General features: G+C 36.4%; 1 protein-coding gene across 6 annotated transcripts in view; it reads left to right on the top strand.

Annotated features, from left to right (window-relative positions):
* Positions 1-6,890, top strand: part of pparg (peroxisome proliferator-activated receptor gamma) — a 41,874-nt gene extending 34,984 nt beyond the window's left edge. For all 6 annotated transcript variants that reach the window (XM_084736769.1, XM_084736752.1, XM_084736739.1 and 3 more), the window contains exons 6-9: positions 2,679-2,796; positions 3,869-4,020; positions 4,208-4,451; positions 6,580-6,890. In XM_084736769.1, coding sequence (XP_084592895.1) covers positions 2,679-2,796; positions 3,869-4,020; positions 4,208-4,451; positions 6,580-6,827 — 762 coding nt within the window. In that variant the 3' untranslated portion in view covers positions 6,828-6,890. The remainder of the gene's footprint in view (positions 1-2,678; positions 2,797-3,868; positions 4,021-4,207; positions 4,452-6,579) is intronic.
* The last annotated feature ends 11,975 nt before the right edge of the window (positions 6,891-18,865 follow it).

The raw sequence follows: 18,865 nt of genomic DNA, 5'->3' as shown, positions 1-18,865 counted from the left end.
TACAGTGATATCAGTGACATTTTAGAGGCACATATCAGTATCCTGTATCAGTTACAGGTTGTTTTCACAAGATACTTAATGTATGTACACACACACACACATTTTAGGCTGAGCTGGGTTGCTTTATGTCTGTCAGGTTTTTCTACGCCATAGTTAAGATGTAAATGTGCCCTAGTTTTGTGTTTGTTATGTATCCGACTCTATCTAAATATCACAAGCAAGCTACCTGCCAAAAATCAACCAAACAGCACATACTGTAAATGTATATGTAAAGACAATCAGTCATAATGATTAGGTATATAACAGTACCAGAAATTAAAATACTGCTGAATGACCTTGATGAAGAACAGTGTTGGTCCTAACACATTGAGAGAGGTGCATTTTGGATTTATCATTGCGGTATTCGATTTATTGTTATATCCCTAACAGAGATACAAAGCCTCACATTCTACCAAAACTTTGATATATAACATTAAAGTCTTTTGTTTAACTATGAAAAATAAAAATCTTCACTTAAACATGCATTATATCGCAGATTAAATTTCAGTTTTGTGATGCGTAACAATACAAGTATGAACTAAAGGAGTTTATAACCTTTAAACCTAAAGCAGTTCAAACCTTTAAACTCACTGCACATGTTAACATTTTTATGCCAGCCTTGTCTTCATGTTACCGTGCTGAGTTTAGTTCAAATGAGTTCTTTTATTGCTGCTCTAACAGGAAAAGTGGATTGACTGGTTTCTACATGTCTTGGCTGTTAGAGAACATCTCAGATTACAGTGGTCAAGCTATGCAACAGGATAACACGGCTTCTCAGCACTCTAATGTACAGTAATGGCTTCAACATTCCTCCTCAAAATGTCAAACTAATATATTAAGACATCTGGTAATTTATACAAGTCGACTATAGGAAAATATGTTGGCCGAAACCATGAAAATGTGAGATATCTATCTCTGTGTTTTTGTACTTGAGGTTTTGAGATATCAAATCTCAATATTCAAAAGAGACTTAATCAGGAAATCCATGTCAACTAAATTAAAGGTGGCAGACAAAAGAAAATTGTGGTGAATATTTTATAATCACCCTCAGGGTATATAAAATCAAGCACATCAGCATATAAACTTTCAATATAGTTTTTATCTATTTATAGAAGAGCCCAACCTGGTGAACCGAACCAATGAAATAATTCATCATTAAGTAGGGCAGTGAATTATTGGAAATGGCTAAAATCACTAGGTTTTGATAGATTTCGATAGGTACAACCAAACACATGTATAAAGAACGTAAACTGATATTTACATTTAATTATAGTGTTTATTTGAATAGTGTACAGTGAACAATGAAAATAAGGGTGTCAGTTACATTATTATTATTGTTGTTGGCTCTGTAACTGATGAACAACTGTACAAGCAGAATTTTTTTCTGTTTCTAGTGCTTCTCTCTTTGTAAAGTCAGATAAGTGTTAATTCCACAACAAAAGCAGCCAAATGGCACTGAATCATCTGTTGGTTTGAGGAGGTCTTGGATTATTTACTAAACCTAAGCCAACCTCCTGAAACTAAGTGGGAGTCAAGTGATTGACTGTGGAAAGCTTACATTTTTTAAGATGTGGGGCCTTGATATGAGTTGATGTGTACTCAAATTAAACTCCACCGTCACTTCAGACACAAAGGCTTTCACAGTTCTTACTCTCAACAATCAGATTTTTTTTTTTTTTTGTAAAATCAGAACACATTCTTATGCCAATATATAAATGAAGAGGTGAAACACTGAAACTGTCAAGCACTGTCCCTGACAAACAGACTAATGAATAAATGGTGAATGAAATTTAAAAAAATTAATTTGGTAAGTTTATATCTATGACGTTTCTTTTGCAAAGCATTGTTTATGTGTCCATGTGTGACCTGCAGCCAGACAACTAACAATCAACACTTGATGAACACTAGACACACTAGATAAATTTTTACTCAAAATAAGCAGATTTGGCAGCCTTGGCCAGATAACCAAGCAGTGTTGATCCAAGCATAAATATGTTAACCCAAACATAAATGTGCTATTTATGAATGTGCTATTTTATCTCCAAAAGTTAAACGATTTTATTTCAAAACTGGCAGCCCTTTATGGATGGTAGACCTTTAAAGACTTTAGACCAATAGATTCCTGCAAAGGCAGCACATAGTATACCAAAATGTTATTCACATAAGAAATAATTATTAATTTCATAACATTTTATAAGAATTGCTTGCTTTAGTTCCCTGTCTCATTATTCATTTCACTGCTATGGAAAAGGAAGATTTAGGTATGTGAATGGTACTATTCATCATTCAGGCCAGTACATGTCTTTTCCAGTGTTTTAACAGTGAGTACGACTTTAACTCAGTTAAGCTTCATTTACCTAGAGATGGAGTTTTTGTCTGCCTCAGTCTGCAGCTAAGATTTATTTACTTTGTCCATCAGACATATGAGATGTGCTGTGTTTGCTTTTGCAGCTCTTATGAATGAGCAAAGTGCATACACAGTACATATGAGTAGACCTATAGTTCGCATGTCCTCAGAAGACCTATGAGGAGCTGACGTTTGACATTTGTCTTTTTGTTTTCTTTTTATTTCTCCCATCCATTTCTCCCTGCTCTTTCTTACTCCATATTCTTCCATGTTCTTTATTTTCCACCTCCAGCCTTTTGTCATCCATGACATGAAGTCTCTAATGGAAGGAGAGCAGTTTATTAATTGTAGGCAGATACCCAACCAGGAGCACCAGCAGCAGCCATCTGCCTTGACACTTGGACATGGAGGTCAGATGTACAAAATACTCTTTGTCATGATGTGAAGTCTGTTTTTTATGGTTTTCTTTTCTGTCATTTAATATAACCTGATAATCAAACTGAAATGAAATCTTCACTCTTTCACTCCCTGAAAAGTCTTATTTGTGAGTACTAATTTAAAGGTCTGCAGCCAGGGTACAATCAGTAACATCTTCAGTGGAAAAGGGTACAACTGGCATTCATTCCCATCCCTTTTTTGCCCCTTTTTTAGTGAGAACAATGAAAGCTTGTTGCATCCGTTGCTAACTTCTGCAACTCTTTTGCTCCATTTTTTTTGACTTGACTTGGCTTGACTTTGTGCGTCAGCCTAGCACAGCGGAGTTTGCACCCACTTGAAGATGTGGATTTACTGATGGATCCTTGTCTTTAGTCAAACATTCATAAAACAGTGGATAAACATTTTATTTCTTATAAATTCTTCACAATAAAAATCCCCCATTGTTATGTGATCCTAAAACTTTTATAATAAAAAAAATCAGAAAATGTTGGGTTTTAATCAGCAGTAACTTTACACGACTCCTCTAAAGCTGACAGACTACATGAAACAGTAAATTAGAGCAGATACCTGAAAGTACAAACAGCATCAGAGGAGACACACTACATTTCAAACCAGAGATTCGGTTAGAAGCTACAAATGACACTTTCAAAAACCCCTGTCTTTCTGCTCTTGTGCACACACATGAACTGACTCTCACCTTTCAACACACACCAGAAAGAAACAGAATGGCAAACTTTAGCGGGTTTAGCCAGACTTAAAAAAACGGCATATATGTGCTAAATTTGGTTGAAAAGCACTATGTGTTTAAGGTTAGCAAAAACACTAATAAAGAGGCAATTTTTTCTTCTAATTGCTCTTTTTCTTTTTTCACATCATTTTTTCATTTTTCATATTTCTATTCTTTTATTTGCATGTCATTGCTTACATGTCATCTCATAATTTTACCTTCCTTGTGGAATTGGCTGTACATTTATTGACTAGTGCATATGAACTGCCTCACCAGGGACCTAAGTTTTTTTCTGTGCACATTTCAACTGATTTCAGGTCTCACAGGAGCTCACCCAGGGTCAGAGTGTAGTGCTGTGGAGCTGCGTTTCTTCCAAAGCTGTCAATCACGTTCAGCTGAAGCAGTCAGAGAAGTGACAGAGTTCGCTAAAAGTATTCCGGGATTCATTGACCTGGATCTCAATGATCAAGTGAGAGACAAGAATACTACTAGTCAAATATAAATATACCATCATATAGTGATCACATATTGGTTATACAGTTTTACAACTGTATAACAGTTTTACAGTTTTACAACTGTATAACCAATGCTTACCAGCTATCCTGAAGAACTAATTAGCATCAGTTCTCAACCTTAACCCTTTATCTTTTTTCCAGGTAACTTTGCTAAAATATGGGGTGATCGAGATATTAATCATCATGATGGCGCCTCTGATGAACAAAGACGGGACCCTCATCTCCTACGGACAGATCTTTATGACACGAGAGTTCCTCAAGAGTCTCAGGAAACCCTTCTGTCAAATGATGGAACCAAAGTTTGAGTTCTCGGTCAAGTTCAACACGCTGGAGCTGGACGACAGCGACATGGCACTGTTTCTGGCTGTCATTATCCTCAGTGGGGGTGAGTGGGTTGTTGTTTTTTTGGAATATATTGTTAATGTCAGATCATAGTAGCCAAGGAGAAGTTTAGAGTTGGAACAGTTTGAGCTTAATAACTATCACAGAAAATATTGCGGTATACTATATTACACAATTTTGTATTACTACAATTATAATATTATTTTATCAGTTGCAACGTTACAGATGTTTTTGGTTGAATTAACGCTTTAGTCTATTCTAAATTCACAAACTATTACATCCCAACTGACATGAAACTTAAACTTGAACATTTCTTTTGAATAACACTAATACGGTAGAGATCAATACCATGGTGGTACAAGTGGCTAAATGAGACTAGGATAAATGAGGCTAATGTGGACATTAAACATCGTCACAGGAAACACTAATAACTCAGTGGTAGTGACGTGAAGTCACGTGACTATGGTGTAGTGCAGGGGTTCTCAACCTTTTGTAACATTAGGCTCCCTTGTGATTGTTGAAACCTTTCCAAGGACCACCTTCCCAAATAATAATAAAAAAAAACAGGAGGAAAAATAATTATGCCGTTATGAATCCATTTAATGTATTCAGGGTCGTATTTTCTCATCGTACTAAAAAATCAGTCCATTTTGTGTCACTGCTGCAAAACATGTTTGCTGATGGTGTGTCATGTTTGGTGTAGTAAAATGTCACTGGTCAATTGAATTATGCCTTTTAATTTGATGTTTTTAATTCATGTGAATTCTCAAAAACATCTAGGTATAAAAATAATGGTTGAGAATGGCTGGTGTAATTTGTTTGTAGCTCAGTATTAGCTTTTTACTTCTGGCAATTTCATTCACACTTCAAAAATCATGGTGGTGAAAACGTGTAGTGTTGGACATTAGTCTTGCAGCACTCTGTACTCTACATGTAATATATCTTTAAACAAGTTCTTATAAGCAGTCAGGGTTCTTAATGGTATTTTATCATGACGTATTTCAGACATGTGGCACCAACACAATGTAGTTGACTGAGAATATAAAGTGTTGTAATGTGGTTCACAGTACACGCTATGTATGGCCTGCCTTGACCGATTTATCAGTTTGCTTGGAGGCACGGGATATTATAGCTGATGCAACGTTTCCTTCTCACGCACAGCCATATGAAAACCCAAACTCTGTGGTCTAATATCTCTGGTTTGCATGTGGCTACTTGATAAAAGTCTGGCCTTGACCTGTTGAGGATTCAAAACAGGTATTTAAGTCAATAATTAACTTAAATAACTGAGATTATAGCTGGAAATGTAGATAAGAAGGCTTTTGTAAATAGCAATAATACTGCTAGGTCCGACAATAAAGGACAGCTGAATTAAGGTATTTTAAGCCAAAAGATGCTTAATGTGTAGTTTTTTTTTTCTTTTCAATCCAATTTCCAGCTTCCTATTTTTCTTCTCTAATGAACCTGTACCTCTATTTTAATTTTTTATGGACTCTCACCCAGAGGTGGTAAAAGTACACACATTCTTTTCTCAAAAAGAAGTACAGATACTTGTGTGAGGAAAAAAAATAGAAGTAAAATTAGAAGTGCTGATTCAACTTCTTTACTCAAGTAAAAGTGAAAATGTATAGGCCCTGAAAATGTACTTTAAATATAAAAGCAAAAAGTCTTATTACGTCTCTTTTGTGTGTTTGTTTTATGTGGTTTTTGTTTTCGTCTTGTTACATTGTTTTCATCTTGTTAAGTCTCTTTTGTCTTGTTGTGTCCTTTACCTTGTTTTCTTCTTGTTTTGTGTTGTGACATCATTTTTGACTTGTTGCGTCTCTTTTGTCCTGTTCTGTCTTTAACATCATCTTCATCTTGTCATGTCTGCTGTGTGTGATATGCACTGATGGATCCACCAAGAAAATCACATTTTTTGTGGTATTGTCCCATCCATTTAGGGTGAAATTGGAGCTGATGTTGGGAAGACAGCTGGCAATGATGCAAAATGAAAATACTCAATAATCAATTACCTGCAAATGCATTAAACTGGAGTACACTTGTTTTGAAAGATATTTGTGTAGGGACGAAAGTAAAACATTTTCAGAAAAATGTAATACTCAAGTAAAGTACAGATACCACTGTAGATTGCCACTGATTTATACTCTCTGTCTCTTTCACCTTTCCAGACCGCCCAGGCCTGCTGAATGTGAAGCCCATCGAGCAGCTCCAGGAGACGGTGCTTCACTCTCTGGAGCTGCAGCTGAAACTAAACCACCCAGACTCTCTGCAACTGTTCGCCAAGCTGCTCCAGAAAATGACAGACCTGCGTCAGATCGTCACCGACCACGTCCACCTCATCCAGCTGCTGAAGAAGACGGAGGTTGACATGTGCTTACACCCACTGCTGCAGGAGATCATAAAGGACTTGTATTAGAGTTTAACAGGAAGGAAGGGCAGAAAAGTGAAAAGAAGAATCTGAAAACATTGAAATCAAGAAATTAGACAAGGAACCGTTTTGTGCTGCTGGTGTGTTGAAAAAAAAAATGGAGGTAGACAGACAGGCTGACTGAAAATGAGAAAGAGATGTGGAGGAACAGGAAAAGAGAAATCAAGGAAAGAAAGACAGAATCTGAGTGTTCGATCTTGTCTAGACAGCAGCATGAGTATAACTTGTGGTGCACAGTCATTTAGCCACTGCTGAGCCTGGACATTTTGTGAATGAGTAGGCTGCCAATTTAAATACAAAACTACCACCTATTGCAACAATCAGGACGAGCAGCTATGACTAACTGAAAGACTGGGGGACTTTCTTATTGGCAAATTGCGAGCACTCAACACAGCTGTCTTCAAGTGCCATAAGGAGGAGAAATGTATCACTGTGAATATTTTACACCACAGTACAGTGTGTGTTGTTCATGTGCAGCTTATGTACACGTTGCGTTACAACCGTCATAGGCAGCAGCGGTGTGTACGTGCTTCAATACCTCTGTGAACACGCACAAATGCATAAATGCCCGCTTACAGACACACACACACACACACACACACACACACACTTTCTGTTTTTGCATCAGGGCGAAGGTGCTATCTCTTTTTAATCAGCTTTATCCAAAGACAGAAATCAGATTATTGCCTGCAACATATTTTAGTGTCACTCACCTGTGAGAAAACTGTGAGAAAGTGTAAAGCCAACTACAGGCACATTACCATGATGATGTCAGCTCTTTGTTCATCAGTAAAACAGTATGTATACACCATATTGTGCCTTTAAGAGTTGCTGGTTTGTTTCATCTTTTGCTGTTTTTAGTGAAATTAATGCCATTTAAATAACATTATTACACATGTATAATATATATTCATGTATATTATTTTTGTATGGATGAAATTGTCAAACACAATTGATGTTTTAGCAGAGTTATTTCAAATTCTGGAAAGAAAAGCCGTCGAGTTTTACTATGAAATTATTTTGTATAAATGCAAAGTGTCTATTATGTCTGATCAATCAGATTTTGGGGATGGGGGGGGGGGGGGGGGGGTGGGAGGGTGTCAGCAGACCAAGGGATTGGATTAAAACCAGTGAGTGGATAAAATATATTTGGTGTAAATAAAAATATTTTCTAACTTTTTATTTGAAATCTGTCTCTTTCCTGTTTGAAGTGTCAAGTCACACGTTTCGTCGAAGTCCATTTTTAGAGAATGTCTTGTCTTGAAAGCATTCCAACTCTTGGAAATGTGTTTTGCAGTCATTACATCAGCTGTCCTTGGTGTCTCTTACCAAACACACTGACACACACCCTGTTGGAAGGATTGCAACATCTGAACTCTGCTGAACTGTGTCAGAAGACCAAAGTCTGTGGATACAGATTTTGATCAGCAAGCGAAGGGAGCTGGTTTTATTTTCATAGTTTTTAGACATGCTGCTTTTTTTTAATGGGGGCACCAGCTGTTGTCCTTTTTTTTTAAAGAGACAGATCAATTTACAGGTATATCTGACACATGACAGAGAGGGGATAGCATGCAGCAAGAGAATCAGGGTCAATCTCAGGACATCACACTATCAGGTCACCTCAACAGAGACACACAGATTCATTAACAGAGACTTTTCATGTTGTCTGGCTTTGTGCCAAGTTGCAGATCCTTCTGTACCAGAATGCAATGGGTTTTTTCTTTCTTTTTTTTGACTCATTCACAGCAGACGCTTCCCCTCATAAGGATTTTACAATAAGTAAAATCCACTACTGAGTTTAAGCTCTACAAATGTAAAGATCAGTGAAATAGATATTAGTCAGTAGAAACTGGTGAACACCTTAGTAACGTATACTTCATCATGTGACACCATTACATATTTTATTGACGGGTACGTTGTTATGACCATGAGATATACAGTGTAAAATTCAGTTTGCAGTTTTTACGCATGAGATGATGTTTATTCTTAAGCCACACTGCTTGAATTGTTTTTCCCTCCCTTTTCTGGAAATTTGTGCTGTTCTGAAAATATATCAATCAAAAAAATTGTATTTTGTAAATTATAACTGTAGAACAGTTATTAGGAAGAAGTCACATACGCCTTTGAAGATCTTATTAGAACATCCAGATTGTATCTTATTTCTGTAGGTAATAATTCTTAGAGCTAAGAATTCTTAGATGTATTAATGTACTTTGATCTTGATATAACAGAACATTAAATGAACAGAAATGAGCATCACAATATCTGTACTCTGCCTTTGTATAGGAAATACAGTTTTTTCTTTTTTATTTTGTGAAGTGAAAAGACACCTCCTGGCAGGGTGACTAGTGATTTTTTTTTTGTGTAGAGCTATTTATTTATTTATTTTTGTCTTTGTCTTGTCCAATGAGAGGGAGCCTGTTCTTGTGGGGAGAGTGGATATATGTATATATATATATATATATATATATATATATATATATATATATATTTTTTTTTTTTTTTTTTTTTTTTTTTTTTTTTTAAATCCTCTTTCCTTTTTTTCCCCCCTTATCCCGACACCTCATTGGACATTAAAGCATGCCAGTGAGTGAATAAATAAATAATAAAATACAGGGGGAAAAAATGGTTTGTATGGTTTGTTGTAATTGCTGCCGTTTGTTCATCTGTAACAGTGACGAGAGGAGAGGGTTGTAATTTGAAATAATGCCTGCTGGAATCGGTGAGACAAATGATAACCTTAACAGAAGCAATAATAATAATAACATTTATGACAATAATAATATCAGTAATAAGAATAACAATGACAGTAATGATAAACCAGTCATGCAGTTTGCCTGAGGGAGGGATGCAGTTCTTAATTTAAGAAAATAACAAAAATGTTGGTTTCTCTATGCTGGTTATAAACTGGTAACTCCTACAAAACTGCCTCTCAACCCTGATAGTGGATTCATTCCTCCTCTTAATCATTCCAGCTCATTGCCCCTTTTAGAACATAAAATGTGGCCTACTTGAGTCTGTTATTGCCACGGAGTATTAGCAGACAGCAAACACATTCACTGACCCCTGTTAAGAAGAAATTCCTTCTTACAGTTTTTCATAATTGCTCACAAACATTTCTTGAAACCATTATTTTTATGGCTGACAACAATCTCATGATATTAAAAATCCAAACTGGCTTCTGTACATATTATCATTTTTATTTATGTGTATTAATTTCTTTAAGATTGTTCCCAGTGTTGAGGCTATCTGTGTGTGTTTGTCCAGAACAGCACCTGAGATCAGACGTGGGGCAGTTGGCACCTGGTTGCACACCTGGAGGTACTGGTGCAGGAAGGTACCGGCTGCAAGGTCCCAGGTTTTGCCTCAGTGAGAGATCATCTGTATGTGTCACATGATACAATGCTTGGTCTGAACTGCAAAAATACAAACAGCATTTTTAGTAACACTTTAAACCACACTGATATGTTGAAGAAGAGAACACTTTTAGGTTTTATGCGCTCATGTTCAAATGTATGGTTTTACAGCTACAGATTTTAGATCAAATGTACCGTAAAATTGTATTGATTCTGAAAAAAGAGCTTAACTTCTGATTCTGAGACAGAGACAGAGATGAAACCACTGACACTGCTCCACCATCTTTAGATTTTTGACTGTAAATATTTGACTTCTCTCTCAACGTTGCTATGTTTGTTTTCTGTGAGTGCACATGGTCCTGCAGTCTCATGCCCTTACATATATTTTTTTTTTCGGTGGGGGGTGGGGTGGGTTTGACATGACAGGTGAAGATATGACAGGAAATGGGGAGAGAGAGAGTGGGGAAATGACACGCAGCAAAGGGCTGTAGGCATGAGTCAAACCCACGGCCTCTGCAGAGAGGGGTGAGCTATCCAGGTGCCCCCACTCTCATGCTCTTATATGGCATTGGTGGGGTGTTTGCCTCTGCTAATTAGAAGCAACTGGCAGTTATGAGGACGACGGCCTTCATCACCATAAGAATACAGATACAAACAATTCTGCATGTTAATAACAACTCGATGAGTCTGAGTTTGACTAGTCGTAGGACTTTTCTTGAGACCAAATTGTAAGAAAAACTTACAAAGATATTGGTGAATGAGGGTCATTGTTATATCAAATTTGATCATTTCATTGCAGCATTGTTACAGAACTGTCAAACAGGAGAACAGTCCCAAAACATACGCACAACATGTAGGAGTTTAAGTATTTGGAAATGGGAGGGTGTAAGATTCAAGAAGACTTTTGGATGCCACAGGATGCCAGGATGAATTATTTGTCTTTTCCATTCCTTCCATATCAGTTGGGATCTTTTTCTCAGGTTCTGAAGACAATCGTAAATGGCAGGAACAATAAGATCTGATCAGGAATAAGCAGAACACGTGTGAGCTGTAAAAAGGAAAAAAGAAGTTAGTCAGGCCGTGAGAACGTAGCAGCGTGAAGGAGAAGTTTGGCCCCTAAAAATAAGCCCTTGAGTTGGCAGATGGCGGCGGTGGTGGGGGGGTTTTCTGGCTCTGACCCGGATGGTCCTCTTGGATGGTTGATGATGATGGTAATTAAATGTGTTCTTTATGTCGAGTCAGCATATCCTCACTTTGTTACAGCCGGTCTCTGCTGACCAAACCCTGCCAAGATTCCTGAGCTAATCTGCCAAATAATTTTCAGAAAGTATATTTTTGCTGTTGTCCGTCCACACAGAGCCAAGTCCAAAGATAGCGATTGTGATTTACACAGGGAAGTTTTGTTTTTGTTTGATTTCCTTAAGAAACAGCAGCTTCACATTTTTATCCTCTTTTGTTTTAGTACCAGAGAGGAATTTTACTCCCACCAGTATGTGTGTGTGTGTGTGTGTGCGTGTGTGATACCTGATATGTGTGTGTGTGGGGTCCTTGTGCAAGCATTGTTTCTGAAGTGATACACCTGCCACTGGAAGACAAATATAGCTCTGGAGAAATAATTGCGTTTAATCTGGTGTTTATATAAAAAACACCTCCGGAATTTGGTTTTAAGGCACTTAAAGGGACAGAAAAAAGATCAAATATCCATATTCTTCCTCTGGCCTGTAATGTTATATATCTATCATTTTGGTGCGAGTTGCAGAGTTTTGGAGATATCGGCCATAGAGATGTCTGCCTTCTCTCCAATATAATGGAACTAGAGGGCACTCGGCCTGTGGTGTTCACGGCGCCAAAAAGATAAATTTTAGAAGCTCAGCAGCAATGTCTCTTTTCAGAAATCAAGACTGGGTTCAGCAAAATAATCCACAGACCTTTTTTGTGAGCAGTCTGACATAGGAGCTCCTTTCTCCCTGCTGTAGAATGTAGAATGTAGAATGTAGAAGAACTGATTTTCATTGATCTGACTGATTGATTTTGAGGTGAACTGTCCCTTTAATGTGGCTTCCAGAAGAAGAAACACTGTCAATAGTCAGTCGAAATCCAGATGAGATATAAAAAGACAGGTTAAAACCTGGTTTAAAATGTTTTACAGCCTGCTTGAAATGTAGTGATGGTGAGGGTTCACTGGTCCCAAAATCCATCAATTCCAGATGATGATTCACGGTTACTGTCGTAAAAATGCAGTTTGTATTCTGTGCAAAGCTTTATATATTAGGAGACTGGAATGTTTATCGGTTTTTCCACAATCACTTAATTATCGGAGCCAGACTGCTGTTATGATTGGATGGCAAATGTTTCTCAGGAACTGGAAGACTTCTGGAGAGTCCCTTTTTCAAGACTGTATTACTTAGTTACCACATGAAAAATGTCATATAAGATACAGGACAAGACAGAAAAATATCTTCTTAAATGGGGGCATACAGTATATTTCTTCCATAAAAGTGACGGTGCGAAGACGAGGTAGAAGCACACTGGTTTTGTATGATTTGTATTTAATTTTATGTATTTATTTTTCTTAAAAATGTACTTGTGATTTCCTGGCAGAGATCATGCAATGTATTTGTGTTTGTGTGTAATTTCTCAGCAACTGAGAAAAAAATATGTAATTACACTGCAGTTACTAATCAAACTGTTGGTGATTACAAAGGGGTTACACCCATACATGTCATTAATTCATTTCTTCTTCCTCTTTCTTTCCAGTATTGTATTGTCTCTGTGCCAGTAGTTTTATACACAAGCCACTCTATATTCAGACCTCTAAGTATAGAATCAATGCCATGCTTAAGATTTTAATGTGACTGTGATTCGGGTTTACTTTGTTTATTTGATTGTGCCAGTTCTCTGGATTTTACTTACTGTATGTCTAAATTAATATTGCTCAACATGGAAATAACCAGCACTCTGACATGAAGTGACAGTAGGCGTAACAGTAACACTCTGATTTGTACAGTGTGGAAATGCTCTCGTGATTTGAAAAGTCACCATGTTTGGCCACCCACCAACATTTTTCAGAAATCGTGTGACTTCAGTTTTGGCTCGCACCACACCACCTTTACCATACCTATGTCAGGTGGATTTTTTCCAAGTGATTCACCCATCCTTAAATATCGTTAACTGATAAGTGAGAACGATGTTGAAATGTGACTTGGTTTAAGCTGTTCAGTCTTATGACTCATAAATGAGGGCACTGCTGTTGTAAAGGAAAAGATTCCTATTTTCAGTATCTCAAAATTTCTTCATATTATAGAGGTAGAAAGTAAGTAAGTACAAATATGTTTTACTGTACTTAAGTAGAGTTTACAGGTATCTGTACTTTACTTTAATATTATTTTCTGACAACTTTTACTTTTACTCCCTACATTTTAAACTTATATCTGTACTTTTTACTCTTTACATTTTCTTATTTTTTTTTCTCACATTTTTGACTCATTGATTTTTTTTATTTTACATCATTGTGTGCTGCCCTCACATTATCAAAAGCAATTTCAACCTAAATGGAAATGGTCAATAACACAGAAAATATGATTCCTTGGTGGATATATCAATGAATATCAAGCAAGACAGACGTAACAAGATGAAATAGATGTAAGACTAAAGACTAAAAAAATGTTAAGTCACAACAAAATAAAAAAAACAATGTGAAAGGTGCAACAAGACAAAAAAACATATAGAAGTTGAAACAAGATGAAAAATAACATAAAAAACAAGACAATAAAAAGGTAAAAAGATGAAAAAGACATAACAAAAAATAACATAAAAGACAAGACAAAAAGATGTAACATGGCATAATGTGACAAAAAAAAAAAAAAAAACAAGATGAAAAACTAACCTGGTAAAAAAGATGTAAAAACAACAAAACCTGCATAAAAGATATAACAAGACAAAACAGATGAGAAGGAGAAAAGGGGAAAAGGTGAAGTTCAGTTCACTTTGCACAGAAACAGCTGATAAAAAAAAATGTCCTTCAGAGGGTTGTTGTTTACTTTTATATTTTGAGTACATTTCAGAGCCTGCACTTTTTCACTTTTTCTTTAGTAAAAAGGTTCAATCAGTCTTTTTTTTTTTTTTTACACAACTATCTGTACTTCTACTTGAGTAAAGAATGTGTGTACTTTTGCCACCTCTGCAAACTGCTGTACTACATAACATGACGAAATGTACATACACAACATATATATTTAAATTCTAATGTAACTGTGAAAGCATTTTGCCTGATAGAGACTTTTTTGTTGAAATGAAGTCCAAAAGGAGCACAAATTAAGAGAAACTAGAGAAAACTGAGAAGATTAGATCAAAAACAAACACAATCCAAATCCTCATTCTCTGACATGTTTGACGTCGTCCATGTTTCCTCAGAAGTTATAGCAAATATCTTGCAACAGCTGGTAGGAAGCTCAACGTTACGTTGAATGAATTACATATTTTTGGGTGTTTGAACGGTGTTGAAAACATTTGGGAAAATGTAAGTTCACAACTCAACAAAATATATAACATGTCTTGTGTTTTTGGACATTTTAATTCAGAAAATATATTATGGCTTTAACTGAGAAATATGAGTGGTGTCGACCGTCTCATCGAAGTCTCAGTAAGAAAGTTCCCAAAAAGCTTTTTTTTTTTTTGTTTTTTTTGCCAATGCTGCCCAACATTGTTACTATCTCTGTATTTTTCCGGCAAACTCAGACAGATGTCTCTCTGTCTCACTGCAGGAGTCCTTCAAGGTTGTCTTTTTTTTTTTAGGAAGCTCTTCAAACCCTTTCCCACAGATGATCTATGCTGATTAGTGGCCCTACAATGTTATGTTGTTTGTATTTTTTCACTGTTTTTGAATATTATAATATACTCTATACATATGTATCTTTTTTATACTTTCTTTCATCATGTCCTTTATTATATATTTTTTTAATATATGTATACCAGTCTCTCTCTACATATTATATATACAATATCCTCCTCATCTCTTATGTGCAATCATTTTGGGCACTATAGTGAATTCATATTTTTCACTGTTAAGTCATGCTGTGCAGTTGCATCTTCTTTGAATTTCTGCTGCTTGTAGTTCATTGGTGCAATCCAAATCTCTGTTTCTCCACAATTTATTAATTATTCTGCACAATGATCCATATATACTCATACATCTGTCCATATATCTGTTTAAGTGAAAGGAGTAATTATAGTGTATATGGCCTGTGTATATCATTTGTTATTAAATTCATATTGTTCTATTTTTTAAAAAAGAATTTTTGTTCTACTTATATTTCTGTATTTATCACTTACCCCTTTTTCTACCTGTACTGTTTTTCAGCTGCTGTAATTGCTGCTTATCTTATCTTTCGCTTTCAATTCTGTTTACTTTCAGATAGTTTACAGAAGTGGTTTGCTCATTTCAGTCTAGTTTTTATTGTTTAAAATGTTTTGTTTTAGTTGAGTTTTTATTAGTTTCGGTCTTAATTTTATTTTTTTATTTATAATATGAGGGGCGTTTGTCAGGTTAAAAATATATGAGATTCAGAATAGATATAACAATACAAGACAGTTGACTCACAGTCATGTTGACATCTCAGTCTCAATAAAAACCAAGGCCTCCTCTGTCTTTTACACATCGACAAAGACTAAACTTTTCCTGTATAATTTTGTTTTGTTATAGTTTTGTAAGTACACAGTGGTGTTTAGTTAGTTTTAGGGTTTTTTAAAGTCTTTTTTTTATTTGAGTTCATTTTGATCACATGTAGTTTTAATTAACTGTAATAACCCTGCTATGTACTTGACTGAATCTTCAGTTGGACTCTGCCTAAAGCTAAAATCTGAGAAGCGTGGCTAAAATGTGCCAGAACTTGACAACATTTGAGGGTTAGCCTGGCAATCTGAGCTGACAAGTTCAGTGGGAGTTTGTCTCTCTGAAGCTGGCAACGCACCATCTTCCACAAGCCAAAGTTCCAACGAGGACGGCCTTCGGTCTAGAGGGGACAAGCCTTCATATATCTTCCACTTTGTTAGTGTGGCTGATTATAATGAAAGTGAGGCCTCACAGTGGTTCAGAGAGACTCGAGTCCCTTTTGCCTAGTTTTACTCAAGCAGCAGCACGTCCACAGGGACGAGCACAGCGTGCCAGCGACCAGACAAACACTGGCACTGGAGTCTCAATGCGTCTCCCCAAGACCACCAAAGACAGTCATGACGTCTTAGGAGAGGACAGGGCCATGTCTATTTTCCAGTGGATTCACCATGACAGATTTTATTATTATTCAGTTGTTTTATTGAGTAGTCAAACATTTGCATATTATAAATTAAATGTAACAACAGCATGAGTTTCCCACCCCTCTGGGAGACGCACCAAGAGTGGAAAAAAACCAAAAAAAAAACAAAAGAACTGCAATAATACTAGTGACAAATATAAATATTAGAAATAAATTACAAAAATACTGATTCTACAGTGATTCTGTAAAGTTATGGTTATCAGTTAGGGGCATTAAAGGGACAGTCCCCCCAGTAGAGACATCTGCTTTCTTTATAATACAACGGGACTAACTGGCACTCGTGCTTGAGATGAGCTTGTGATGCTCAAAGCACCAAAAAATACATCTGAACAATTCAAAAACCACTGTCTCTTTTCAAAAATTATTACTTGGATACTCAGATATACCACAAACTTTTTGTGAGTAGTTTCATGCAGGATCTACTTTTTCTACCAGAGAGAAAATAGTTCCTACATGAATCTGCTCACAACAAGGTGTTTGGATTATCTTGAGTAACTTTATTGCATTTTATTTGTGATACAGTAAAGAACATCAGTCCATTCCTCTATAACATATGCAGTTTGATTGACAGCCCTGGCGTTCTGTAAAGTTGTGTAATATCTCCCTCTGCAGGCTGAAAGCAACTACTGAACCTCACAGCAGGGTAGCGTTCCTCCGCCAGAGCCAAACCAAACTGATACGCTGACCACACATCCTCTTTACAGCTGCTGATTCCAGGGGGAAAGAATAACTGATATTAACGCAGCAGATCCGCCCTGCAGTGTTCTGATGTCTCAGGAATGAGTTGACCATTTGAGGACAGAGGTTCAGGTCCATGATGGATCTCAGGAGTCGGTATCTGCACAGCTATCCGATTATTACAAATTGTCCACAAACATACATTGACTTGGAGGAGTTGCAGCACCTCAGCGGCTGTTGTATTGTTTCAGCTGGTTGAGCCGAAAGAGGGAGAGGAACAATGGAGGCCAATAACAATAATGTAGCTGTCAGGACTGTGAGGGAGGCGAGGTCAGTGAGGTGTTCCAGTAAACAGACCAGCCCAATTCCTTCCCATGGCCTCCTGGACTAACTGGACCAAGAATAAGTTAAACTGGACTCTAGATTTCACAAAGACAGACTGTAATAATGATTAATAATAATTATTATTGTTAGGAAAAATCAAGTTATTTTAAAGGTTCAGTGTGTAAGATTTAGGGATATTTATTGACAGTTATAGAGTTTACATCTACAGAGGGCACAGGTCCTCTTCCAAGGATTCTTCAACACTGCACTACCATGTTTCTACAGTAGCCCAGTTTTGCGGCTACTGTAGGTTCTCACTGTAGGTGGGGGAGTGGAGACGAGGTGTTTGCAATCTGCAAGCTGAATAAATCTGATTAACATATCTCATCAATTGCTTTTGTAATAATTTTTTTAAATTATAAAGAGACTTTGTGGACACCCTGCAGAACGTCACAAAACTAGAAACAGGGACATTTTCCTGATTTTTACCAGATACATGCTTCTCCCATGACAGAAATGCTACAAACATATGATGATATTCTAGACCATGATCCAGATTTAACTAGATAACCGTATATAAAGTAGTTAAAATGAAACTCTGCCTTAAACATACATATTAATACAAAAACATCATGATAAAACAATGGCAGGGAACATTTTACTGCTCACAAGATTTTTATTTTTCATATTTAAGTACATTTTACTGATAATACTTACACAGTCTTACTCCTGTACATTTCTGAATGCAGAACTTGCCCTGGTAGTGTATTTCACAGTGTGGTATTAGTACTTTTACTTAAGTAGAAGGTCAGAATACAGAGGACACAAGGTCTTGAGTGGAGTCAAACCTGTCACTGCTGGAGAGCAATATATATTTACGGTTATAGATTAAATACGTACATAATATTTTTTGGAGCTTGAGATCACAGAAGCAAGAGTTTAGGTAACGACATATTGACATTTGCATGTTTTGTTATTTTGGTTCTGTACCTAAGTACATTGAATATAAAATTAAATCATGACTATGGACTTCAAGTTCGACCTCTCAGCTTAAATTTGTGGGTATTTTCAGATGTATCAACTGAACCACAAAGTATTTAAAGTCATTTGACAGACTGACAGGGCACCAAAAGTTACAGTAGTTAACTTATTCCTATAAACTTGATTAAAATGGTCACATTTATTACCTGGTTACAGATTTTTTTTAGTTTGATGACCAGATAATAAACACTCTCATACTAAAGCTGGATGTCTCCACTTTTAACTCTGAAACATTGTTTCATTTTCTGTCCAATGTGCTGAAGGACAGAACAAAAATAACCAAAGACTGTCATAGTTCAAATACATATTGATCGAC

The sequence above is a fragment of the Lutjanus erythropterus genome, chromosome 2, assembly GCF_056507025.1.
Source record: "Lutjanus erythropterus isolate fLutEry1 chromosome 2, fLutEry1.hap2, whole genome shotgun sequence".
NCBI lineage: Eukaryota > Metazoa > Chordata > Actinopteri > Lutjaniformes > Lutjanidae > Lutjanus > Lutjanus erythropterus.
This window is presented reverse-complemented; position numbering and strand designations above follow the sequence as displayed.